Source organism: Urocampus carinirostris, chromosome 14, assembly GCF_059441175.1.
Source record: "Urocampus carinirostris isolate Australia breed hairy pipefish chromosome 14, RoL_Ucar_1.0, whole genome shotgun sequence".
NCBI classification, from domain to species: domain Eukaryota; kingdom Metazoa; phylum Chordata; class Actinopteri; order Syngnathiformes; family Syngnathidae; genus Urocampus; species Urocampus carinirostris.
The window spans coordinates 33,122,194-33,149,160 of NC_142362.1; the positions used below are offsets into that span (position 1 = coordinate 33,122,194).

A 26,967-nucleotide genomic window follows, 5' to 3' on the forward strand; every position below is an offset into this window, starting at 1 on the left:
AGGCTCCGCAACGGAATGTAGGGGGGAAATTAAATCTGAGTTTGGCGTTTTTTAGTGTTTATTTAGCGTTCTGAAAGAGTAGTACTCCAAGTAAAAGGTTGAAAGCTTCTTTACGCTTCAGTTTTGAAGGTTCAGTGTGTATTATTTAGTCCCTCCTATGGTAAAAACAACTACATCCAATAAAAAAGAATGATAATTTAAATATAAGCATTTTAATGTGACGGGTAACTAAAAGCTGGGCAAAAAAATCATTAATAGAATGATGCATTTTGGACACGTTGAGTCTCAGTAGTTTGCCTTCTTTCTTTTATTTTTAAGCACTAGTTTTTGGTTACACTACACCATACAGCGACATCTAGTAGTCAAATAAAACTTTGATTCCAGAGTTAACATTTAAAAGCATAATTAATATTTATATTCATTAGGGATAGGCCAGGTATCGGTGCAGATTCTAGGCCTATTTTAAGATATTGTACTCGCGAGATTGGCCGAGGCCATTTAGTGGCTGTTTTGCAATCAGGACATAAAATTTGTAGAATTCTGTATTGTCATTAATATTATGGAATTTTAGTTAAAAAATCTTATTTTGAAAATTACATGTATTTCTTTGTAGTTTTAGTACTTATCAGTGACAAGCAGGCTGTGCCTCACATGTCATCATGCACGTATATAATATACGGCAATAATAATAATAATAATAATAATAATAATTTCCTTGTATTGTCATTCTGTGTAACAATGTACACAGAACGAAATGATAATAATAAATATATTAGATGACTGTATTTATTCAGTGTTTTTTTCACATTTCACAACACAATTTTGGGATTTTCTTTTTCAAAATAGCTGAAATTTCACTTTATATGATACTTGTTATGAATACAATTATTACCCAACATATAACAGAGTGGGGCACGCAATTATCTTGCCTCACAGGAGAGGGCGATAGTGAGACCAAGGATTCTGATTTAGCGCTCACCTCAGCATCGAATTTGTGATAGCATTTGCAAGCCAACATCAATTTAAATCATCCAGTATTTTTTCTCTTGTTGCGTGGACTTTTTTTCAAAATGTTGGATTACCTAACAATTAATGTTTTTCTGTTAAAGGAGCAGCACATAGACTTTTTCAATAAGATAATGTAAGACAATAAAATGTGTTCTTCTCTGCTCCGGTTTATACATTGCTTTCTTGAATATGATGTAGGTTTATTCATCTTTGAATCTGACTGAGCCTCAGCAGACCCGTACCTCGCCGCACGTCACTGGAACCTGCTATTCATTCATAATTCCCAACCATTAAAATGAATGATATATCCCCCTAATAAGTAGCTGCTATGCTAAAATAGGAAACCCTTCTGAGTAAACAACCCCATGCACGGAAGTAACAATGGTCTCGCTTCGTAGGAGGCTCACAAAGTTCCGCACTGCAGCTTTAAAAATAAAAAAAGAAAGAAATTACAAATGGACGTGTGAGTCTTGGAGGGCTGATATAAATAGATGTGAATAGCGCTGAAGCCGTTCTTTTGTCTTTTGGCTTCTTGCTGTAGTCAGTTAAAAGACCAAAACGTCCCCTCTGAGGGAAGATCAATGCAATCCCTCCCCACTCCCCGTTTGTAACCACTTACTAGGAGTTGGCAATACAGAAATTTTGGGATCCAAGTAAATACAGGGTAGTATTAAACGATACTGAACTGATACTGATACATTTTGCTTGGAAACGTCTCTTTAATTGAATAGTAGAACCTCTCTCCTCTAAAGTTAGTTATAATTTCGATAAACTGCACAAAAATGTAGGCACTAACTAATAATGTTAATATTCATATTACAACTGTTTCAGAACAAATGCGAAGAGAGTCAAATCAAAAACGCAACCATGTTATGTAAATACAAATACTGTATAACAATGTCAACAAGACAAGTAAATATATTTCACTGCGCAGTATTGTGAAGACAAAGTCAGTCATAAGCCATTTTCCTTCTGTTGCCATAGTGACAATAGATTAACAGATTTTTGTCCAGGAACAGTAAAATGTTTACAGTTTTGGTTCCAGCTCATTGCTCTCGACAGGTTGAGCTTTTTTTATGTGTTCATGTACATTTGTGATTTTGCCACAGTAGCAGACAACTTTACCACACAAGTGACACCTGGCCTTGTCCTTTCCTTAAGTGGATAAAGTCAACACTGAGCTTCCTGTTTACTTCTGTCATTTTTAGCTTCTAGTAGGGGTGGATGTCCAAATCTCACCGTCACCCACTCTTTTGCCTTGCAGGCTGGAGTACAGCAGGCCAGCTGGTGGCCAGGTAGGGAGAGGGGCCTGTAGTGATAAAAGTTTGCCCGTCAGTCACCTACTCCGGTGTAAATTTAGACAGTTGCAGAGGACGAGAAAGAAAGAGAGGGCTTTACTTCCTACTACACCTTACACTGCTCAGTATTTTGAGAAAATATAGTCAGAAAGTGCACAGCTTAAACATTAAACAATGTCTACTAAAACGGTCTCTAAACAAAGATTCCCCCCACACAAAAATCTAGAGTACAAATACTGTATGACGATGTCAACAAGACAACTTAAATACCTTCCATTGACCAATACTTAGAAAATAAAGTCAGAAGTGCGAATGAAATGTAAACACAATTGATCAGATTTGAAAGTTATAATGTATGTATAATCTTGCAATCCACTAACATTATTATGCCATACCTGTCAACCTAAGCCAATTGCTCCCCTTATTAATGACTTTAATTACCCTTATTAAATGATAATAAACCTTACAAACACAATGCAGCACCTAGTTACTCACAGCAAGACAGACTATGTAGAATACCGCAACAGTAAAAGCTATCTACGTTGACGTCGTCTGCTACCAGTGACCAAGACGATCCAGATTAGAGATGAGATCACAGTATTTTAAAAAATTTCGCCCGCCAGCCAAATCCGGCCAGCCGGATGACTGACTCTGGCCGGCCATACATTTTTGAGTATTTCAAAAAAGAAGCGAGCGATCCAAAGGTATGATTTTTTTTATGAAAACCAAATACTCCCTTTGGCCGATATATCTAATACAGTCAAATACTTTTATTATGTATTTATTTTTTGTTCATTTCAAACCAGTGCGACAATGAAGGCCAAAATCATATATATTTTCTTATCCCCCACTTTGATTTGTTTGGCAAGGAGAGTGGCTTCAGATGTAAAACTGCATTCACTCAACTGTTAAAATATTTTAGTTAACGGATTCATTACCAAACATGAAAACATTTTTTTTCAATTATTTGCAAATCAATGTGTTATGGTTGGAAAATATTCCTTGTAATCCAAATGTTTCGGATCCAAACTGAGCTAAACAACTTTTTTTTCCCCGCACAAACATTGTTATACAGCATACACACTTTGAAATGATCAAATACATATAAAATACGGCAAAACATGCAAGTTGACCAGTATGTTTTAGTGCAAGTAAAAATTCGAAGACGGTATCGATCCCAGGGACAACAGTATTGATCCGATCCCAAAACTCGTTCAGTATCGATGATATCGACCCGCCCACCCTTACCACTCACCCTGTCTTGGCAAAGTTGGTCCAGTAGGTCATCACCACTGCGCTTAGCATCACGTCGTTCTTGGAGAAGTTGCAGTTGAACAGATCGGTTGGACCTACCATGGGTACGCCAAAGACGTATGGCACCTGCGCACACAAGAACATAGCGGGAGACAGTTTAGCCGGACAGGTTACACGGGTTCTCTTGACAGGAAACCGAAGCTTAAATGACTCATGGCAAAATGTGATGTCACGGTGTCAGCGGAGGCAGACGTCTTCACGCTCGAAGGAGCCGAAAGTCATTTCTCTAAACTCATCTTCAGCTTGACAGGTCGCCCCCAATCATTTTGGGGCTGAGATACGGCGCAACGGCATAGGACACACACACACACGCACGCACACACTGAGTTGCTATATTAAAAGAATGCAGGTCCTTAACAGGGTTATAACCATTGTCGAGATTAACACATTACAAAGGAATGCAACTACTTTTCTCCGTAACGAGTACTGTAACACGTTATATATAAAATTTTGCAAAGCCACTCTTGATAATACATAGTGCATTACTCCATTCTTCCGCTACTCATCAAATACAAATAACGTACTACAATTTCCTCGAAGTGATAAACAATGCATTTCTCACACTATCAGAAACAACCCTTGATCTGCCGGGAACATTACTTGTACGGTGGGCGTGTTAATATTTATGTCTATCCATCTATCCATCTATCCATCTATCCATCTATCCATCGATCCATCTATCCATCTATCCATCTATCCATCTATCCATCTATCCATCCATCCATCTATCTATCTATCTATCTACCCTGCTCATATCCCTTGAGAGGGGTGACCAACAGCAAGACAAACACATAAACCATAAAAAAGAAAAGAGGAGAAAGTCGCAAAAAGCATGGAAATTTGTCCGGAGCCAACCCAAATGCCCAGAGGTGTTTGGGTTAAATGCACAAGTTTAAGCACCTCAGCACCCAAGTCGGTAATGTCCTCGTTTCTCCAGAAGAAACAGGACACAAGAAAGCGGCCATGTCACTCAGGTCAGGGTGACACAACACACTCTTCTGTTCAACAGCAGAGCCCGACAGCTTTCACTGGTTTACCCCTGCCGCATTGTACAGGTGCCCTGCCCATCCCTAAGAACGCGTCCAAACATACCACTATTCTTTCACAACATTTCTCCACTCATTCCTATCACCAACAAGAGCTCTAGCTTCCACTACATTTAGACATCTTTCCTCCAGTGCACTCATAACACCATCCATCCACGTCAATCGCTGCTTTCCTCTTGGTCTCCTTCCATTTACTTTACTTGAGTAAATTTGTGTAGAAGAAACGGTTCTGTTACTCCGCTACATGAGGTTACATTTATGCCGTTTGTTAATAACTTTAATCCCCTCCACGTAAGAAAGACAGCCCAAGCCCCGCTCCTTTTAAAGGGGCAGTGTCACATGCCAAGCAGGTGGCAGTTTAAAAATAACTCCACAGAAATCAAACTTAAGCTGTTTTAATATAATTTTATGTACTTAACCTTACTTTCATAAATACATGCTATGTTTTATTGCCCTCTTTGTTGGCCTGTTGTTGTTGTTTCTATCAATCCTCAAAATAAAAATGTCATCAAAATTGGGATTTCTTAATTGCATTTCTTTAATTTTGTACAAAACAATTTAACGTTTCGTAATTCATTATTGCGGCACAGTTCTGAGGTCATGAGATTGAACCTTCCTGTGTGGAGTTTGCATGTTCTCCCCGTGCTTCTGTGGGTTTCCTCCGGGCACTCCGGTTTCCTCCCACATTCCAAAAACATGCATTTCAGGTTAATTGGCCAGTCCACATTGTCCCTAGGAATGAATGAGCGAGTAAGTTGTCTGTCTCTGTGTGCCCTGCAACTGGCTGGCAACCAGTTCAGGGTGTCCCCTGCCCACTGCCCGAGGATGGCTGGGATGGGCTCCAGCCCCCCTGCGACCCTACTGAGGATAAGCGGTGCAGATAATGAATGAATAATTCATTAACAAACTTGAGGCAGTATCAGATAACATAGTATTGTCATTCTTTACAGGATGTGCTCCATCCAACTTAGTGATTTTGACAACAGGCTAGTATTGATACCTACAACATGATTTGTGTTCATTTTAAGGCTTATGTAAGGCTTTTATTTATATTTTGCGACTCATGGGGGGAGGAGGGGCCCAATATAGCTCTATTAATTATGTTGGTTGCCGACCCCTGGGATAGCGGTAGCTGCAGAGCCTGTTAAAAATGGTACTAGGCTTTAAATGTGCTAATTAATTTCTTCCTTTGATTTATACTGTTGTGAGTTTATTGTTTATTAAAGTACTTGAATTTACCTTAAGTATTTTAACTTATTTTTAAATTAAAAGTAATTTAGTGTTGATTGGATGAGTTTTAATGATTTTATGATTTGAATGAAGAGTTGTTTTAAAAAAATAGAGGACAGTTACTCAGTACTTGAGTAGTTTTTTCACCAAATATGTTTTTACCTTTACTCGAGTAATTATTTGGATGACTTTATTTTGAAGTAACAGTACTTTTACTTGAGTAAAATTTTTGGCTGCTCAACCCACCTCTTCATACAGTCACCATGATGTGCCTTACCTGTCATCAAAATATAAAGCGTCTTTAAAAGGTGCTTAAATTTGGCCATGAAAAAGGTGTCTGAAGGTCGTCTATAATATGACACACGTAAGCGCGGGTCAGGGTTGTTTTCCTTTCATGTTGCAACAGAGTTTGTGTCACAGGAAAGGACAACCTCTGAAAAAAGTAAGACTTATAAGACTTAATACATCCTACTGCTCTATTATGGGGAACCTAGAAGACTGCAGGCAAGATGTTGAAAAACAGCTGAGCAAATGAATCTTTTGAAACAGCTCATTTGATAAAAAATTGGCACTTTTGGTAAATTCATAACACAATCAAAGATAAATGTATTCCGGAAAAGCGACTCTTAAAAGCTACGTGAAATGAAACGTCTTTATGCAGGTTGCATATCTTTAGCATCATTTCTAAAAGTTCCCAATAGTTCCCTGAATCTTCAAATCTCTTTAACCGTTAATCTTTTACACAACCTCAGTCTGCCGTCGACAATAAAAAAATCCAATCTCCGCATCGTGGGTTGAGCGTAGATGACAGTGTGCTACTGCTCACAAGAGATTTGCGGTTTGCCAGTTTTATTATCACTGTAATACATAAAAAAACACTAGCACGATTATTGCCGGAGGCTACTGTGAGCGCGGCTACTCTCATCTGTCGCTGGATTTATGCGGATTAAACGCAAGTAACAGTCAGGCACCTCAGATGCGTTAGCTGCAGCTATGCTAACATTAGCATGTCCGCCCCGTCAAGCGTGTTGTATTTAATAGAGTCGTAAAGGAGGGACGAAACAAAGAGCCACATTTTTATGAAGCTGTGTGCACAAGGATCGGCCTTGTCGGGAGATTTTCAGGGTTGCGGCGTGCAGGTGGGCGGGGAGCAGATGGTGCCGCAGTCAATCTCCATTAGCTGCTAACATTTTGCTTTTTAACTGGACAGACCCAGCAGGACGGTCTTTTAAGGCATAATATTATTACCAAGCTTGATGATTGTTGTAAAATTAACTGATTCAATGCCAGACGTTTCCCTTGAATGGGAAGATGTGCAGACAAAGATTTGATCAAAGCCATGCCTGCCATCTATTGGTGATTTTTTTTATTGAAGTAATTCCCAGGGGCTTGATACTAACTGATGAATTACACGAAACCCTTTAAAATAGTTTTTTTTTTAATATAAAACGAAAAAAATGTATTTTTATGTGTTGGCAGCCCTTGACAATGATTCTGAAAACGTATTTTTACGACCTGACTCTGAATTTGAAAGTAACCTTAAAAATGTAGATAAAAAAAGCTTTCCTTCCACTCAAGTCTTTAAAAACAATCTTTTGGCAAAGTGTATCTAGTTTCGTATCAAATTTGTTTATGTGAGAGTATCGAGTGAAAGCATTTTGTTAATCCGGGAGTCGGCAACCTGTGGGTTAGGAGCCGCATGCAGCTCTTTGCGCTGCAGGGTGGCTCCCTGGGGGGTTTTCCAAAAGATTTTTACAAATTTAGAAATTTGGGGGAGAGGAATGTATTTTTGTTTTAATATGCTTTCTGTAGGGGGAAAAACTTGACACATACACTGTTAACGTTTTCCAATGCTGTAAAATGTGTAGAATAAATATTGCATTTTAACAGTGGTGGGCCATTAATGCCTTCTCTGCTGGCCTAAAAAGATCAGAATCATGTGATAGTAATTAAATTCTGTCCATCAATACTTATTAACTCATTCCAAATTGTCTGTCAGTTTTCTTTCATTGTTTTTGCCTTGGTTGTGCTGCCCTTAAATGTCTGCTTTCATATTTAAGTATTCAACCAATCACATTTCAGCAATTACTTGCTGTCAGGGTCAGAAATCTACCCAGATGCCTTTATCATGCAGGCCCTGAAGCATAAAATAAATCACGATAAAACTGTTGGTTTAGCCAATCAGATTTCGAGTAAGTTGAGCGAGGGCCTTCCCGAAGCCCTAAGGAAACGTCAGAGGTTTCACAAACTATAATTGGCCAAAAAGTGGTAATGGAAGAATCACAATGAAAAATTGAAGAAAAACATCTCTGTCCACTGCTTCTGGCAAACAAACCTTTTCAGCCCTAAATTACATAAAAACATATGCCAGTACTGCGACAAGACAGGCTCAACTCTTTAGCATAAGCTTAGCTGGCAATGGAAAAAACTTTTTGGTGGAATTGAAACGTATGGATAATCTGTATGACAGAGTAACTGAAAGCTTCTTGAAAAATGAAAAAAGGATGACGTTTGTACACAGATGGAAAGGATTTTTGGTGAATAAGATTCCTAAATATTATTGAAATTTGATGAGGTTATTATTAATGCTTTTTTTATATGTGCTGCATCTGTAGCTGCAGTTTATTGTTTATAGCCATGAAATAGTTATTGAAGGTAGAATTTAACTATTGGTTAGCGATTATGGCCATAACTACATACAATGTAATAATGGCCGTATTAACGTACTGTAAAGCCATTATCACATATGATATCCTTTTCAAATTCAGTATTTTTTTTGTTTTTGCTCAGATGTTGGTAAGGCCATTATTGATTGAGAAATGTGTAAACCGTAAGGCTACTATTGCATAGAAAAATGTTTTCATTTCCTCTTAGCAGTTGTTTCGGCAAACTCATTATGTTGTATCGACACTATTTAATTGGTGCTTTTCTGAAACCAAGACTAATTGAATATAATTTGTAAGGAAATGCATTAATGGGCCATGGATCAGTTATGTGAAGTCAAGGGAGACTGCTTCAACTGTCATCAAGTAAATATATAATTAAAAATGTAATAAATGGCTAAATCTTCACAAAATGAATAGTATAAATACAATTAGTATATAACGTATAAATGTGCTGAGTGAGGGTCGCAATTGTCTTGCCTGTTGGCAAAGGGCGACTGTGAGATCAAGGATTAACATTTGACGCACACCTCCGCCCCAAACAATACAAGTAATGAATTTATTAGCAAGCTAAAAGTAAGTCATTCCATCAAATATTTTCTTTCTCAACACATGGAGTTTTCTTTTCATAATGGAGTAATACCTATCTATTGGTGCTTTTATTCAAAAGGAGAAGCACTTAGACTTCATTTCTAAGGTAAACTTAGACAATAAAAGTTTTTTCTATGCTCAGGTTTATTTCTTGCTTTCTTTCTGCGCCTCTTAAATGATGAATGAGCTGTGGGTACATTTATTTGTAAAACGCATTGCCAGACACACACCAACCTCGAAATGTATATTTCTATTTGATATCCATCCATCCATTATCTGCACCGCGTATCCTCAATAAGGTCGCGGGGCTGTTGGAGCCCATCCCAGCTATCTTCGGGCAGTGGGCAGGGGACACCCTGAACTAGTTTGCAGCCAATCGCAGGGCACACAGGGACAGACAACTCACTTGCTCATTCATACCTAGGGACAATTGGCCAATTAACCAGACAAGCATGTTTTTGGAATGTGGGAGGGAACCAGAGTTCCCCGGAGGAAACCCACGCAAGTATGGGGAGAACATGCCAAACACTACACAGAAGATTGATCTCGCGACCTCAGAACTGTACTGCACACGTCTAACCATTGTGCCCCCGTGCTGCCTGCTCTATTTGATATGTATACAGTAATCCCTCGGTTATCTTGGTTAATGGGGACCAAAACCACCCGCGAAAAGTGAAAATCCGAAAAGTAGCGACGCCCCTTCAAAAATGCTTAAAAAAAAAAGAATGTTTTTTTATTTTTTTTATTTTATTATTATTTAGACCCGCAAAGCTCTGAACCCGCGAACGTGGAACCACGAAGTAGCGACGCCCCTTCAAAAATGCTTGAAAAAAAAAACACCTTTCAAGACAAACGTGTTTTTATTATTTCGCAAGCACAATAACTTGCAACTGTTTCAGGCATGGCTAGTTAAGTTAAGGCATCACAAAAGGGGGTGCGTCGTTATAGGTGTCCTTAAAAAGTTTGAAGTTATTTTTTTCTTATTAGGTATGTCTTAACAATGCCGAACTGTATTCAAAGAACCCTTACGCTTCATTTTCCACCGCACTTATTTACTGTTATCGTATTTTTATCTGAGGAAAGGGGGGTGGGTTGTATGCTGGAGGTTTTATGAGGTTTTTTTTTTTTTTAAATATCCATCCATCCATTATCTGCACCGCTTATCCTCAGTAGGGTCACTGGGGTGCTGGAGCCCATCCCAGCTATATTCTGGCAGTGGGCAGGGGACACCCTGAACTGGTTGCCAGCCAGTCGCAGGGCACACAGGGAAAGACAATTCGGGACAATTTGGACCAACTAATTAACCTTACATGCATGTTTTTGGAACGTGGGAGGAAACCCACGCAAGCGCGGGAGAACGTGCAAACTCCACACAAGAGGGTTCGATCTCATGACCTCAGAACTGTGCCGCACACGCTCTAACCACTGCGCCGTCATGCTGCCCCCGTTATAATACTTAATACCTGGATATTTTATTTTATATTGTCCTATATTTTATTTTTTCCTAAGCCTTAAACCCTGCGCCTTATGCAACAATGCAGCCAATTTATGCAGGGGCGCCAGAGCAGTAAAAGATGGACACGAGGAATATGTGTGTTGAGGAAAAAGCCAGTTTAAAGTAACTATAAAATTAGCATTTACAGATCTTTATCATGGAAAAGGTGTATTTTAAAATGGAGCTTGAATACGGGAAAAAGTAAGAAAAGGCCTGCTTCTAGTAAAGTCCAAACGGCAACTTAAAACCCCCAAAAAGATTTTAAGAAAAAGTTTTTTCGAGCGCATTTAAGAAGTGCAAGTACGTGAACAGGTTGCCTATTGCTGCAGTCATGCCTTTACGTCAGGTGATGGCAGCAGAGAGTAACAAATGTTCAAGTCCCGCACCCCACCTTTAAAATATGCTTTGATTTGATGTTTTGAAATTATACATATAGGTTTGTTCATAGTACAACAATACTTTTGATGGTGGTGGGCATTGGAAAAAAAACTAAAACAATAAATCAATATTCATCCGCAAAGGTCACTTTTGGATTATATACCATAAGGTACAAAAAAAAAACATTTAGCCAGAGGACAATGCAAATATACCTAAAAGTAAATATGGCCTATTGCCTAACAGGTCGATGTGTTGTGAGGGTTTCGTGTTCAAATCAGTGTTTTTATTGCTGTATACACGTCCTATAGCACATAAAAGCTGACCACTTTCAAGTGTGAGACCAACGTAGCAGTTTTCAACTCCACTAAGTGCTCCTTGGCCTATTAAACCTAGAGTGACAATTACTCTGGCAAATTATCCAAACCAACTAATTTACTTTTATAGATAAAAGCTTTTCAGTTACAAAAAATGACTTACCCATCATTCCACCATAATGACCTGCTGCGAGCCAAACAACAAAAAATGCCCACACCTTAAATTTGCTTGATGAAAGTATTGTGCAGAATAAAGCAGAAATAGTAAAATACATTCACCTTTTTTTTCCAAAAACAAAATGACCAGCAAAACCAACCCGACTTCAAGTACCGTACATTCTCTTATGTAAGCCTATCTCACATAAGTGACCCTGTAAAACGGCTTTAAAATAGCCATGGTAAAGGTAATTCAAAATAATAAAAGTGTGTAACTAAACATGAATAATTATTTACAATCATTTCTCTTTACTCGATCATTGTTGTAGCTGTTTCTCCTTTGTCCTTCCCATTATCACTAACTTTATTGAAAGCTATTTTTATGTGGAGAAAGACGGAATAAAACCAAAAAAATCACATTAAATTGTGGTCCCCCTCAAACGCGCCAATTGACTGAACAGGAAGAAGAGATCAAGCAGGGTACTATCAACATCTACTGTTAAAAAGTGTTATTGGACCATCAATTGTTCATCTTAGCATAATTATGCCATGGAAAAGGCACGTTACCTACTGAAAACGGGTCCCCAACCTGATTTTGTCCCCCAATCCGTGAGTTAAAAAAACAACATAATCAGGGCAGTCTACGTGTCAATATCTGGCTATGAAAAAGGAATATTGTGCCCAAGAAATACAATTTTGATTTTGAATATCATTCAATAAATAAATTGTGGGTAAGCAAGTGGGAGTAATTTTCCTAGAAATTGCAATACTCAAAGTCCCTCATGTCAATCTGCTGTCAGTGAAGCAACCTGAGGAGCGACTACTGTTAAATGACTTTGGCTAATGACAATGCAATGCCAGGCTTTGTGAAAGGTATTGGTGTTTTAACGTATCCCTAGTTTTTAATTAAATTCAATCATCCTATCCTAGTCCATTGTGGAGTTCTACATCCGCCCGTTGATGATGTGTTTGATGTTCTTATCCAACTGCCCACCATGGAGCCAAGTACAGTGGGCCTTTTATATACAATATTATTTCATCCACAGATCTAGCTAATACATCCATATTTTTTCATACCTCAAATAAATGTCCTTTATGAAAAAATAACTAAAAAACAAATCATCTGTTTCCAACCTCCCAAAATCAAGTTAACCCTAAAGAGCTATAAAAACCCACTTACTGATAACTAAAAACACATTCACATAGAAATTGCTGAAAAGTTTCAGACTACAGTTTCTTATCCGGTCGTCATATTATGCTATAATCAGTCCGCTATCTGTCAGCCCGATTATTATTGTGTACTCCTTCTTAGCTAGTGACTTCTGTCAGATTTTAAGCGAAAAAATACAGCAATAAGATGAATAAAATTATTTTAATGAAATAAAATGTGAGTTGACTATGAGCACTTGCCCTGGAGAAAATCTGCCGTTGCTCATGGAAGTGTATGCATGGTGGTGGAGGACTGAGGGAACACGAGAGAGCACGATAGAAAAATATAACACAAGAGCACGGTGTCAGGTTTGTATGTCGGAAAGCGCATGTGTTAACTGGCGGTTAGTGGTCTCGGGCACTCGGACCTTTGGTGGTAGCGTTTGGAAATTTCTGTAACTTTGATTTTCTCTCGTATGTCAGGCAAGATTTTTTCTCTGAAGACATTTTGCATCTCAATGTTCTTGTATAGTGCTTAGCGAAAAACATTTAATAACTCTCGTCATTTTGCGACATTGCAGCTTCACTTCTGAATGATCCAATATCATTTAAAACTACTAACAATGACAGAGTGCAAAAAGGCTCGGTTCAAATGCACTTGCCCTGTGACAGGCTGAGAGGTCTGTCAGAGCAGACACTGACGAACAGACAGCACTATGAAGAACAAAAAACACACCAGGCAGGACAGTAATAAAGTTGTGGAAAAGTTCAACACAAAAATGGGAAGAAGATTTTGCATAATTTGCACATCTCCTGGAGAACTGTACAAGCAATAATATAAAATGGAGAGAGCATAAAACCACTGCAAATCTACAAAAACCTGTCTATCCCTCCATACCTTCACTCCAAACATGGAGAAAACAAATCAGAGAAGCAACCAAAAGTCCCATAATCACATTGGAACACCAAAAGGCTATAGAGGACTGAACTTTGGGACAGTATTGTTATCACAGGCAGACAAGAGTGTCTTCCACAACTCGCTCGCGCTTCCACCTTCCTCTCCCTCTCTTTCTCTCCCCTTCCACCTCCATCTTCAATGCAAGGATGATTACTTCAGCTGACTCCACACACAAGCAGAACTTATACAATTTTACCCGTTGCAATGTCAGAAAATGATCAAACAATGACAAAACATGTGAATTGAAAACTAGTTTTATTCAATTACAATGATTTAATTATCTGGCAGATACTGGATGAATGTAGGTTGGTAGGGCGCACATCAAAGGTTGCTGGAGAAACTCCTATTCGGTTTGAAAAGGCCAGCGAGCTGACCAGAGCCAAAAACGAGTTCTATAGAGCCAGCTAAACAAGCAGCACAAATGCAAATCCTGGCCCGCATGTAACTAAAAAGGTTCGGACCCAGTCCTAGCTTAACAAGCAACCAGAGAACCTTGCAGGCCAGCACTAAAGCCAGATCGAAAACAGCGGCCAACCTGGTGGGACACAACCTCAAAGAAACCTCCAGCCACCCAAAGCCACCGACGGCTTCAAAACACTGTATTCCATGGTCCTCATCCCGACCGGGTCTCCAGCCTTGAGGGTCCCTTACCGCTTGACCGCTGTGGACATCCAGGCTCGGCCTTCATGGAACCATAGCCACAGGTAATCTCGTGGTACTGAGTATAGGAATTGGTGTGACCGTAAGGGGGAATTCTATTAGGTTACAATAAGGCAATAATTAAGCTAATGTTTTTTTCTATTTACATGGTGCCAATTAAGATCTTTGTGTTTTTTCCTTATTCTTATTTTGTTCTGTGTTTGATTCAGGTTTCTTGAGTAAGATAAAATAAAACTCCATAAATCCAAGTGTGTGTCATTATCAAAGTATATCGAATTATACAAAACGGTATAAAGAATCCACTTAAAGTTGTGTGTTGCCAATCCTTTAAATTATGAGACCGAAAAGGTTTTTCATTTGTTTCCCTGCTATAATTATTTGAAAAAAAGATGTGGTGCTCCAACAAGGCAAGACAAGTTTAAAAATAAAAAACTCACTCTTTAGTTTAAATGGTTAATCGATTATTTGTTCAAATAATTATTAACCACTCGACATTGCTACAAGTAATACACTGCTGTGGTGGAACAATCTGTTCATAAGCTCTTCCTGAAAGAATACCATAAAAAGGCCCGTTTGGCGATTGCAAGAAGCCACATGGAAGACACATATAACATGTGGAATTAGGTGCCCTAGTCAGACGGGACCAAAATGGAACTTTTTGGACCGAATGCAAAGCATTACGTTTGACATAAGAGTAACACTGCACATCACACTGAAAGCACCATCCCCACCGTCAAACATCGTGGTGGCAGCATCATGCTCCGGGGTTGCTTTTCTATAGTTCTTCAAATGGCCAAGCCAAAGTCCAGACCTTAATCCTATAACACATTTGTGGAAAGATGTGTAAAATCCTGTGCACAAACGATCACCATCAAACCTTAACGGAACATAAACTGGTTTGTAAGGAAGAATGGGCAAATATAAACAAAAGGAGAATGCACACCTACTTTTCTTTTCAATTCAAATTATATAAATTTGATTTATTTTCAAAAAAAATTTCTCATTAGAAAATAATTTGAATTTTTTTTATCTATGACTTTGAATCCTCAAATATGGCAATACGGCAAAAAGTTCTTGCGAGGCAATACTTTTGCAAGGCACTGGAAAAAGAGTAGCTCGTATGAGGAGAAGCCACTGTATTATGTGCCCAAGTTTTTCCGACAGTATTTCAAGATGGCAAATAGCTGAAAACATACCTCGTCCCCATGTGAAGAGTCTGCCCAGGGAGGTGTTGCTTCGCTCTGGCAGTGGTGATAAAAGGAGTAGAAGTATGTGGGCGAGCCATACTGAGCATGGAGGTCCGCTGTAGCGATGGCCGGAGCGACCCACTGGTGGTCTGTGAATAGCGCTACCAGGGTCTTCCGTCTGGTCTCTGCGTTGTCACGGTCGGCCCAGTCCGTGTACATGAACCTTTGGTGTGGAAAAGCAACATTGTCCATCAAATCTTTGCCAGTGAGTACAAGTCAACATGGATTTTGGTGTCAGCTAATGGACAGCTGTACAGTTTGGAGTCCTCAAAGCAGCTCAAATGATCTGTTGAATGTCGACGAGGTAGCATGTATTGTAATACTTAAATATGTCACAGTCTCAATGTATGCATTCATCTAGACAAGAGGTGTTAAACTCATTTTGGCTTTAGGGCCGGATTCAGACTTTCTGTTTTCAAGCTCCATCTGTAAAAGAATGTCAACTTAAAATGTTTATCTTACTATAGTTTTTCAGTATGATGCTTTATCACTCAGCCTACTCTGGTAGCCTTCTTTACATATCATAATCATAATGACACATGTTTTCCCCTTAAATGGTGAAAAGTATGTTCATTTTTAGCATTAAATGTTTTAACTGGTTCATTGTAACAGCTGAGTGAATGCAGTTTTACACCTGAATCAACTCACCGCACTTTACAAACTCAATGTGTAAAACTGGAGTGTCATGCCCAATTTCGTTGTCACAATATGTTAGCCCATTTGTAACAATGACAATAAAGGTATATTCTATTCTATTCTATTCTATTCTATTCTATTCTAAACTCAAGTGCTGGTTTGAAATGAACTTTAAAGAATACAAAGAAAAGGTTTCAGCCGTGCATGGGCAATTAGATTAGACTACATCAGATCAAATTACAAAACCGGGCCTACTAAAGGTGAGAGGATATTGTTTACTGCAGCCTAGTGGCCATGGAGCATTTGTTTTGCATTTATCTTAAAAATCATAACTTTTGACAGAAATGACCTCGTAACTCAGTTCTTTTTTTAACAAATGTATGTTGTGTTTTAAATGCCTGATCTAGTCATTTTACAGTCTTATATTGTTCTAAATGGTGTTTTGATTCACTGTTGGGAAATAGGCCTTTAGTGTTATCAAACTACCTGCAGGATTTAGGCTGGACAAAGGACTTGCATGAAGCTGTAATTTCCCATTTACTTTTGTTTCGTTTATGTTATACCCCACCGTGTTCTGCCTCTTTAGTATATAAAAGTTTTATTTTATTTTAATATGCTTTAATATAATAAAAAACCTCAATGGAACTGTTTAACACCAATGCTTTGTCATTGAGGAGGATTTTTTTGTCCTCTTTCACATTTCAAGTTGCAGGAAACAGAAGGGAGTGAGTTCCAGTTCTCAGTCATTTTCCAATAGTTGCTTGGCAACGTGATTGTGACAAAATACCTTTCAAAAAAGTCCATTAACACTCATAAGAAATTAACATGGTATGCTAATGAATTAGAAATACGCTTCATTTTTAAGCCTTGGCTATTGAACACAGATACATGTGGAAAATACAAAAGACCCAAATAATGCTAATGCTAATGCTAAATACATTCAAATCAGTAGTGAGAAAAGAATGATCACAATTTTAACTTGCCCCTTGTAATTGGCAGGCAACCGGTGGGATCACAAAATGAAGTGACAGCAATTAGTATAAAAGGATAAAGACATTTCATCCCCCAAGTTATGGCATACTCATAGTTAAATTTTTGCCATTGTTGCCTTTTTTATTTTCAGGAATTATTTATAAGTTTTGAACCATCACATACATTTGTTTCATGTAACTAATATTTTAATTGCTGAAGGTGGGTCACATGACACATTTAATCAGAAAGTCCCAGCCATAAAGCCAGCAGCACTATATTCAGCTAACTGCACTTTTCCTTCCTATGGTAGCCCCGGAAATTGTTTTGATTGTAAATGTAAAGTTTTTTTTTGGTTGATAATAGCTATACAATGTTGATTTTGACATATTTCAAGTGATTTAATTTCCACAAACTATCAAAGTTTTACAAGCTAGCTGTATTGTGTGAGCTAATGCTATTGTAACTAAAACGGGCCTCAAGCACGTTTGTTCTTAATAGTGGTTTTTTTCTTAAATTTTAAATTTAAAAAGCCTACTATGAGTACGAATTACTTCCAGGTCCAATTTTCTGGTCACAGCTATGGTCGCTTGTCTTATTTTCCCTCCTATCGCGGTCATCCCTTGTCATTATTTAAACACTCTGTCTCATTGGCTCTGTGCTAGTTTGTTGCCTTCCTTGCAACGTCCAAGCACGTTTGTCTCAGCCCCGTTATTCCAGTGTACCGAACCCTTGCCTGCCCATGCAGATCATGAGCACCACCTGACGGACTCTTGGACTGTCTACTTTGCTGATTGAGTTAACTGAACCACCAAAACCACTCCTGCATCTTGGACCACAATTTTTGCCTCACTACCTGACTTCCCGTGTACTGAACCCTGTCCTGATAAAGAATTCCATGACTGCACTATGCTTAGAGGTAAGGTCGGGCCTAAAAAATCCAGCCTGACCGAGGCCCATGGATGTTAAACTCCAATCTAGCCCGAGCCCTACCAATTAACTTGATTTGCAGGACCAAGCCTGACGCAAACCTAAAATTTCATATTTCATTTGTGGAAACATGGGAGTAGGAAAGATGATTTATGACAAAAAAATTAAAGCCTGTCTTAATAAAATAAGAACAAGACTGTAAAAGCATTTACATAAGATCAAATTAACCAACATGTTTCCATCATTAAAGGATTTTTTTAAAGCTGACGGGAAAAATTCAACACCGTTCGACATTTTGACTGGCTAAAAATTGGGTCATAAACCACAGAAGCAGTACGTCCTTAAGAAGCCAGCACTTTAAGAGAGCGAAAGCAGAGAAACAAAGAAGAACAGTGACGGGTGGATGATAACCAGAGACAAAAAGAAGTTCTTTAAATCGACATCGCAAGAGTTCAGTACGTTAATGTGATAAGGCAACTTCTGTATTTTCCTTTTTCAATAAAAAAGTGTTTTATTTTTGAGTTTTTATTTTTTTATTTTTTTTTTGTGTATCATCCAGACATTGTTTAGGTATACACTTGTATAACCTTCTATATATTCAAAAAGAAAGCCAGGGACATAATGAAAGGCATTTTTGGCCCAACACTAGTCCGACTTGGACTTCGGCTTAAGGTCTTACTTCTGACTGTGCTTCAGCACTACTCCAGTGAGTCCTTGCCAAAGACTCATTTAACCATGTATGTTTTGCTGCGTGTGATGTTATCGGAATCCGTAAATTATAAAGACTAAAATGTTCTCACCTTATGCTCTCTCTGAGCGTATCTCGACCCTCCGGGTATCCGTACAGACTATCCACAAAGTCAGAGACGGCAAAGTCAAAGTCTTCGGCCGTGACACCGTCTTCTGAGTCCACGATGCCCTCCACGAACTTCACACCCTCGCCCTGGTTGACCCCCAACATCACGTCATAGTTGAGGAACTCGCCCTGCTCCATGAGGATCTGCGGGTCGTCCGGTATCACGTCGCCATCGATGACCGGAGCGAAGGCTGTGTGATACTTGGCCGGTGTGACATGCTGCTCTACCAGTTCTCGGTAGCTGCGGCCCTGGAGGCAGGCCACCAGTTGGGTGCTGTCGTCGATACCGCAGCCCACCCGCTCCCCCAGCTGCCGTGCGTACTTGCTGGGCTGGTAATTGACAGCCCAGCTGGCTAATGCGCTGCCGCTCTGGATAATGGCCCTGTGGAACAAATCTGAGGCGGACAGGAAGACAAATTAGACTTGAGTTACTAATTTGAAATGCGTGTGTATGGTCTTAGTTAGCAATGACCTTGTGTGAAAAACTGGTTTAATGATCTGAGTTTAAAAATCGGCTCCAATTGTCCCAGGGGTGTTCATAACAATTGTCCTGGGGGGAGAGTCATCAACACAGGCCAGAGAATTATTGCCCACGGCCCGAAGATAACTGGGATGGGCTCCAGCACCCCCCGCAACTCTACTGAGGGTAAGCGGTGCAGATAATGGATGGATGGATGGGTATTCATATCTTGGGCGCTACAGGTCCCTCAAAAGAGAGACAAACAAAGTCAGAGACAGCTTCTTGAGGGTCATCACAAAGTTAAACGAGCACACAAAACTGAAAACATATCTGGCGACTTATTTTAGGTTTTATTTAATTTGTTGCTGCTAAATGTTGTTGCATTTCGTTTAATTGCTCAATAGCTGGTGTCGGGGACATATGGCCCACGCACCAGATATGGCTCCTTCATAGGTACATATGGCTCAGGGATAAATCATCCTCACGCAAAATTCATAAAAAGCGTTTTAACTCTAATGAGTGCTGTCCAGTATATAAAGAGCATACTCCCCACCACACTTTACAGTCAAGGTGTCACACCAACGGACCCTGTTTTGGCTGTAAGTCGCTGAGAAATCAGTTATATGGAAGCTCATTGAACAATTTAAGTTCACTGTTGAGGCACTTTATGATCAAAACCAACAGAAGAAACTGTAAACACCCAGAAAACTCAGTAAAGCACAAAGAGAAATTTGATTGGGTGAGCAGTAGTGGTTATAGCACTCAACGCACTTCTCTGCCCAGCGCCGTCTGCACAAAAGGTAAATACGTCAGTATCCCAGTCTGCAGTATTTTGTGACATTTTTAGAAAATAACTCTTCTTGCACTTTGTTTTGAAACCATTATTTATGAAAAATGAAGGTAAAAATGAGCCTCAACGGTCTCAAGTAATTGTGGGGGAGTGACAGGTTTAAAGTGGTATATTTGTTGATATTGGCCTTCGGCTTTGGCAATAAAATGCGCTTAACAATGGATTTTGTCTAAAACGTGGGTTTGTCTGAAAATGTGTAGTAAGGCTCTCTCCCTCCCTAAATGCCTCAATATAAAAGCCTAAACCTTAAAGCAGTGCAATGAGGGAAAAAGCAATGAAAGGTAGCTAACAATTTGGAATTATTTAAAAAGTATTCATAAACAAAATATCACACATTTTTAGGCCAGTAGAGAAGGCCTTGCAAGCCCTGAAAGCCACAACTGCTTTTAACAAATCCTTCACCCTGAACATGCATATTAATTCATATGAACAGAATCATTTTGAACAACTCTTGTGTAAAAATTTGTTTCAGGAAATTAGTGTCAATACCCAGCCCCTTGAATTCCCATATTTTAATATGTTATGAACGGTACAGCCCTGCGACTGGCTGGCAACCAGTTCAGGGTGTCCCCTGCCCACTGCCCGTTGATTGCTGGGATGGGCTCCAGCACCCCCAAGACCCTACTGAGGATAAGCGGTGCAGCTAATGAGATGAGATGAGATGAACGGTGCATTTCTTTGCATTGAGGTTGGTAGAACTCATGCAGTGTTGATTTCGTGCCTTGGAAGAGTGAAGCATACAGTTTTACAGTATGGTATGTACTGTATAAATGGCCCACATAAACAATGGTTTGAGCCCTGCAATAGTAAGTAAATAATAAAAAGGCTTTCAGACAATACAGCTTTACATTAGGGGAGTGGGTTAATAATTAAAGGGGTCCAATAATGCAGCTCTTTGGACTACAAGTCTCTAGAAGGTTTGTGATTCAAACTCCGGATGCGGTGTTTCGTTTCTTACATAAAGATTTCACCGCCAGCACCTGTCAATCGCTATATACCGTGTAAGGCACCTTATACATCTACTGTACCTATAAAAAGCCTTCACGTCTCTTATGTGCTTTGATTGGATCAAAGTCTAGGTACTGCGAGTCATTGCTATGCCAACGGGAAGTGATAATAGCAAGTATTCGAAAGGCTCCAAAGGCAAATGTTTTGATTACCGTATTTTCCGCACTATAAGGCGCACCTAAAAAAAAATTCAAAAGCTGACCGTGCGCCTTATAATACAGTGCGCCTTATTTATGGAACAAAATTAATTCGCAAAGTCTTGCAACTAACTTGCCGCCGCCGACTAGATTTTCCCCCGAACGCTAGGTAGTCCGCGGTGTATGCTGGGATTTATTTACCGGCGTTTCATTGGCTAACCAATGTGTCAATCATCATTTGAATCGATCACTATTGGCTGAAGTTATTCGGAGCCTCGGATTGGCTAGAGCGCCAAAACAAACACTGCAATTGGCCGAAAAAGATGTATCAATCATCCGTTGAATCGATCGCTATTGGCTGAAGTTATTAAGAGCCTCGGATTGGCTAGAGGGCGAAAACAAACCCTGCAATTGGCCGAAAAAGATGTGTCAATCATCCGTTAAATTGATCGCTATTGGCTGAAGTTATTCGGAGCCTCGGACTGGCTAGATGGCCAAAACAAAGCCTGCAATTGGCCGAGTTTAGCAATGGCGTAGCAAGGTTAGCAAGCTTGCTAAAGTACACCATAAAGAAACATGTTTTATTAGTCTGTATTTGCAAATAATTTACTCTCCTGGATTTACTTCACTCACGGTTGTAAGAAGACCATGATTGCGTATCATTATTGAACGTGAGAACTTAGGTGAGCTATGCGGCTTTATATTTTCCCGGTATCTTGTTTTAGAACAATCTTGATGTTGCTGTGATGAGTTGAGTGAATTAAACTCAATTCCAAGTGTTTATTGTCATATGCACAGTAAAGTTGCGAGCGAAAAAGAAAATAGAAACTAAGAAATGTTTGGCATTTCTTAAATCCCAAGACCTTTAACCTTCCGAATGATATTTGAAATGATGCATTTGAGTGACATCGTACGGACACCGCATCCGCACGTGTCCACGACACGTATTTGCTTCTTTGCAAGCTTTGGGAATGTTAAGGGGGTAATCAGTTGGATTGAATCACCTGACTGTTTTGTCGACGTTCCCGTTGTAGCGCCTTATAATCCGGTGCGCCTTATCTATGGAAGATATAGGACCAAAAACTATTTTTGGGGGGTGCGCCCTATAACCCGGTGCGCCCTATAGTGCGGAAAATACGGTAAGTTTACAATAATCCATAGTTTTTCGCAGGGGTTGCGTCCTGAAAATGACCTGTGATAATTAAAACCCGTGAAGTTGAAACTGTTATCTTTATTTTAATTATATTTTATTAAATACACCCAAACACAATTTACAAACACGAATATTAATTAACACAAAACAAGTACCGTGCTTTATAAATGTTTTGTACTGTAAAATTATTACTTAGAAATAATCTAGCCATTTTATTGCACAACTGTATTGATTAAGGACACTTACTACTCTACATTATATGATACTGTGAGCAATAATCTAGACATAATGGAAAAAAGTATTTACCCTCCAATCGTCATCCCAAAAAGCCATTTTGGAGCAAAAGAAGCAATTTTGAAGAAGAAAAACGGGAAAAAAAGTACCGTATTTTCCGCACTATAAGGCGCACCTAAAAGTCATAATTTTTTTCAAAAGCTGACCATGCGCCTTATAATACAGTGCGCCTTATATATGGATCAATATTTAGTCGCAAGGTCTTGCAACTAATGCAAGCAGCCGCCGACTAGATTTTCCCCCGAACGCCAAGTATACTGGCGTTTCATTGGCTAACCAATGTGTCAATCATCATTTGAATCGATCACTATTGGCTAAAGTTATTCGGAGGTAAAGGGGGCGGATCCTTTTTATCATTTACAGGCTCGCATAGGCTAAAGGGGCAAAACAAACCCTGCAATTGGCCGAAAAAGATGTGTCAATCATCAGTTGAATCGATCACTATTGGCTAAAGTTATTCGGAGGTAAAGGGGGCGGATCCTTTTTATCATTTACAGGCTCGCATAGGCTAAAAGGGCAAAACAAACCCTGCAATTGGCCGAAAAAGATGTGTCAATCATCAGTTGAATCGATCACTATTGGCTAAAGTTAGTCGGAGGTAAAGGGGGCAGATCCTTTTTATCATTTACAGGCTTGCATGGGCTAAAGGGACAAAACAAAGCCTGCAATTGGCTGAAAAAGATGAATGTGAATATCAAATTTGGTTGTCTACGGCATAGAAAAAACATGTTTTACTATTCTGTATTTGTAAATATTTTACTCTCCTGGATTTACTACACTCACGGATATAAGAGGACCATGGTTGCATATTATTATTGAACGCAACGACTTCGGTGAGCTACTCCGGCTATATATTTTCCCAGTAACTTGTTTCAGAGTGATATCGATGTTTCTGTGATGGGTATTTTTTTAAATTAAACTCAATTCCAAGTGTTTGTTGTCATATGCACAGTAAAGTTGCGATCGAAAAAGAAAATAGAATCTAAGGAATGGTTGGCATTTCTTGAATCCCAAGAAATGAAATGAAAGGAAATGATCTGCATTTATATAGCGCTTTTCAAGTCAATGACTTCCCAAAGCGCTTTACATTGTGCTTCACATTTCCCAATAGCGGCCGTGATCTGTGCAGCCATGTAAGGCGCTAACCTGCTTATTGGGGGTAATTGGGGGTTCAATGTCTTACCCAAGGACACTTCGACATGTAACACGGACAAGCCGGGATTCGAACTGGGATCCCTTAATCCTAAAACGATCGCTCTACCTCCTGAGCTACTGCCGCCCCAAAGACTTTAACCTTCCGAATGATATTTGGAACGATGCATTTGAGTGACATCTTACCTACGACACGTATTTGCTTCTTTGCAAGCTTTCGGAATGTTAAGGGGGTAATAAGTTGGACTGAACTATCTGACTGTTTTGTCCACCTTCCCATTGTAACGCATTATAATCCGGTGCGCCTTATGTATGGAAGATATAGGACCAAAAGCTATTTTTTGGGGGTGCGCCCTATAACCCGGTGCGCCCTATAGTGCGGAAAATACGGTATGTCAGGAGCCGCGAAAAAATGATAGGCTCACTCAAGCCTTATAAGAAAGGAAACATATACTGTATATATCTATATTCATTGTAAAACGTTAAGAATGTTTCCTTTTTTTTCCTACGGAGAACATATGTTTTTCCAATGTCAAACATTTTTGAAAAAGTGCCAGGGAGCCACTAGGGAGTGCCAAAGACCTGCATGTGGCTCCAGAGCAAGTTTAGCGGGTTGGGAAGTCTGAATGTGTTGGCGACAGTATCTCTCTCTGCCTTTTTGGCCCAACCGCCGGTGCTTTGTCAGTGCAGACCATTTGTTGACATGATGGCTTTTAGAGAAATTTGAAACTGAAAAATATTTGCTTATACAAAAAATAGTTTTGTCAAACTGTTTTGCATATGTGTACAACTCAGACTGCAATATATGTGAAGCAGAGGCAAACAGGCAGAAAAGGGTGGGGCAACTGTTAAGCCAATAAGAATGCAGAACACAAAGCACAATGAAAATCCGTGAAGTACAGAAACCGTGATATGTCATCTGCGATACAGCAAGGGATTACCGTATTAGCAAAACGTAACAATTATTGACGGGGTGTTTAAATACAAAAAAACCCAAGTAGTGACTTCAGCTTGTATTGCGTCCTTACCCTCAGAATAATGAGATAAAGTAAGCAGACTGACGCAAGAAGCTCCAGCTCCGGACCCGAACACGGTCACCCTGTTCGGGTCCCCTCCGAAGGCTGCAATGTTCTCCTTGACCCAGCGCAGAGCTTGGATCTGGTCCAATAGTCCGTAGTTCCCCTTGGCAGCCTGGTCCCCCGTGCTCAGAAATCCTGCCGAGCGAGATAAAATCATTTTCACTCATGCCGACAGTCAACCACAAATCTGTCACACTGACCGTGTGCAGCTACTTGGAATTATACCCTGGTATGAAACCTTAATTTTAAAGTGAAACCCTGAGTTTTGCTTAAAACCTCAGAATTTCTTTGAAAAGGTAGTTTGAAATTCTTACCTGGGGTGAAGCAATACTCTTCTTTTAAAACGTATGCCATGCACACAACCATGTTTTCAATCGCTATTCTGTTCTTTGCTAAAAGCTTTATCCCAGTCATCAAAGAATAGTTTGAACCTCTATTCAAGTGTTCCAAGCTTAAGTAGAAACCCTAACTGGACCTTGTAATCTTAATTTCATACTTATTCAAAAGGGAAAAAAAATCAAATAACACATTTAAATGGCATACTGGACTTTAAAACAATGCTCACTGTAACTACTGTACTGTATGGTGGACAATTATATCAGCTACTGTGAGGTTCATCCATACATACATTATTTGCACTGCTTATCCTCAGTAGGGTCGCGGGGTTGCTGGAGCCCATCCCAGCCATCCTTGGGCACTGTGCAGGGGACACCCTGAACCGGTTGCCAGCCAGTCGCAGGGCACACAGGGAGAGACAATTGGCTCGCTCATTCACACCTAGGGACAATTTGGACCGGCCAATTAACCTAACATGCATGTTTTTGGACTGTCTTTGGAGTGCCCGGAGGAAACCCATGCAAGCACGGGGAGAACATGCAAACTCAACACAGGAAGTTCGATCTCATGACCTCAGAACTGTTCTGCACACACGCCCCCCAGTGAGGCTCATTTTATGTAAAATAAATGCTAATTCCTTAACCTACGAGTATTTTTTAAAAGCACGATTAAATTATATATCATGTATTTTTATGAATCAAGTATTTTTTTACCACTCGGTGGTGCTAAATACTATGAACCGTCCCTCTACACGCTTACTGTATAATAAAAAAAATCCAACACAAACTCTTACTCGGACTTGGAACCCTAATGTTAGACAAAATCGAAATCCCAAACTGTGTCTTTGAGAGACTTTCTGACTTAAAATCCAAACGGTCGCTTGACATATGAGTTTGAATACACTGACCAAGAAACCCTCAATGTGCCATAAAACGCATAATTTACAAACAGAATAACTATTATCTTATCCTGGGCTAACTATTCTACCATTGCACTCAAATCCAACCAGAAGCTTTGACAGTATGCTTGTACTTTGAACATTCCACCAGTGCAGAAGCTCATCAATTTCAAAGCAAGTGGAATTTTAAGAGAAAATGCAAAATAAAACCTTAAAATTTTCGTATTAGAACCCATCCGTAGTCCTTTCGAACAAGAAGCATATTAATGGCCATTAAAGCCCCTTCCAGTTTTAGGACACTTTAAATACTCTGATTATGTTCACAGTGAGATCTAGGTCATCATCTGGATTTAGTAAGACCGCTAAAGACATGCTAGAATGGCAAAAAAAAAAAAAAAAAAAAAACAACGGGAAGAGCACCGTGATTCGCATTCGCCAGCTCACCTCAACAAGTACATTGGTGAAAAGGTAAGGATACTGCTGCACCCCAATAATGATGGATGATGATGATCATGATGAAGGGAATCTTAATGGAGACGATGTAAACACACAAGACAGATATGATTAAAACACAAGCACACGACTTCTCTGGTAACACTGAATAGTCATTAAAATTCAAGCCATTAAACACACTTAATGAACAAGCCTTTTTTTGTGCTACACGCATGAAAAAGCAGCAGATTTGCGTCATTTGTTTAAACA

The 26,967-nt window shown here is 39.5% G+C and overlaps 1 protein-coding gene across 1 annotated transcript in view; it reads right to left on the reverse strand.

Moving 5' to 3' along the window:
* LOC148353209 (neuroligin-4, X-linked-like) overlaps nucleotides 1-26,967 on the reverse strand; it is an 85,042-nt gene that overhangs the window by 26,092 nt on the left and 31,983 nt on the right. The window contains exons 5-8 of the mRNA XM_088352200.1: nucleotides 24,981-25,166; nucleotides 18,843-19,293; nucleotides 15,457-15,670; nucleotides 3,562-3,686 (exon numbers count right to left, since the gene is read on the reverse strand). Coding sequence (XP_088208326.1) covers nucleotides 3,562-3,686; nucleotides 15,457-15,670; nucleotides 18,843-19,293; nucleotides 24,981-25,166 — 976 coding nt within the window. The remainder of the gene's footprint in view (nucleotides 1-3,561; nucleotides 3,687-15,456; nucleotides 15,671-18,842; nucleotides 19,294-24,980; nucleotides 25,167-26,967) is intronic.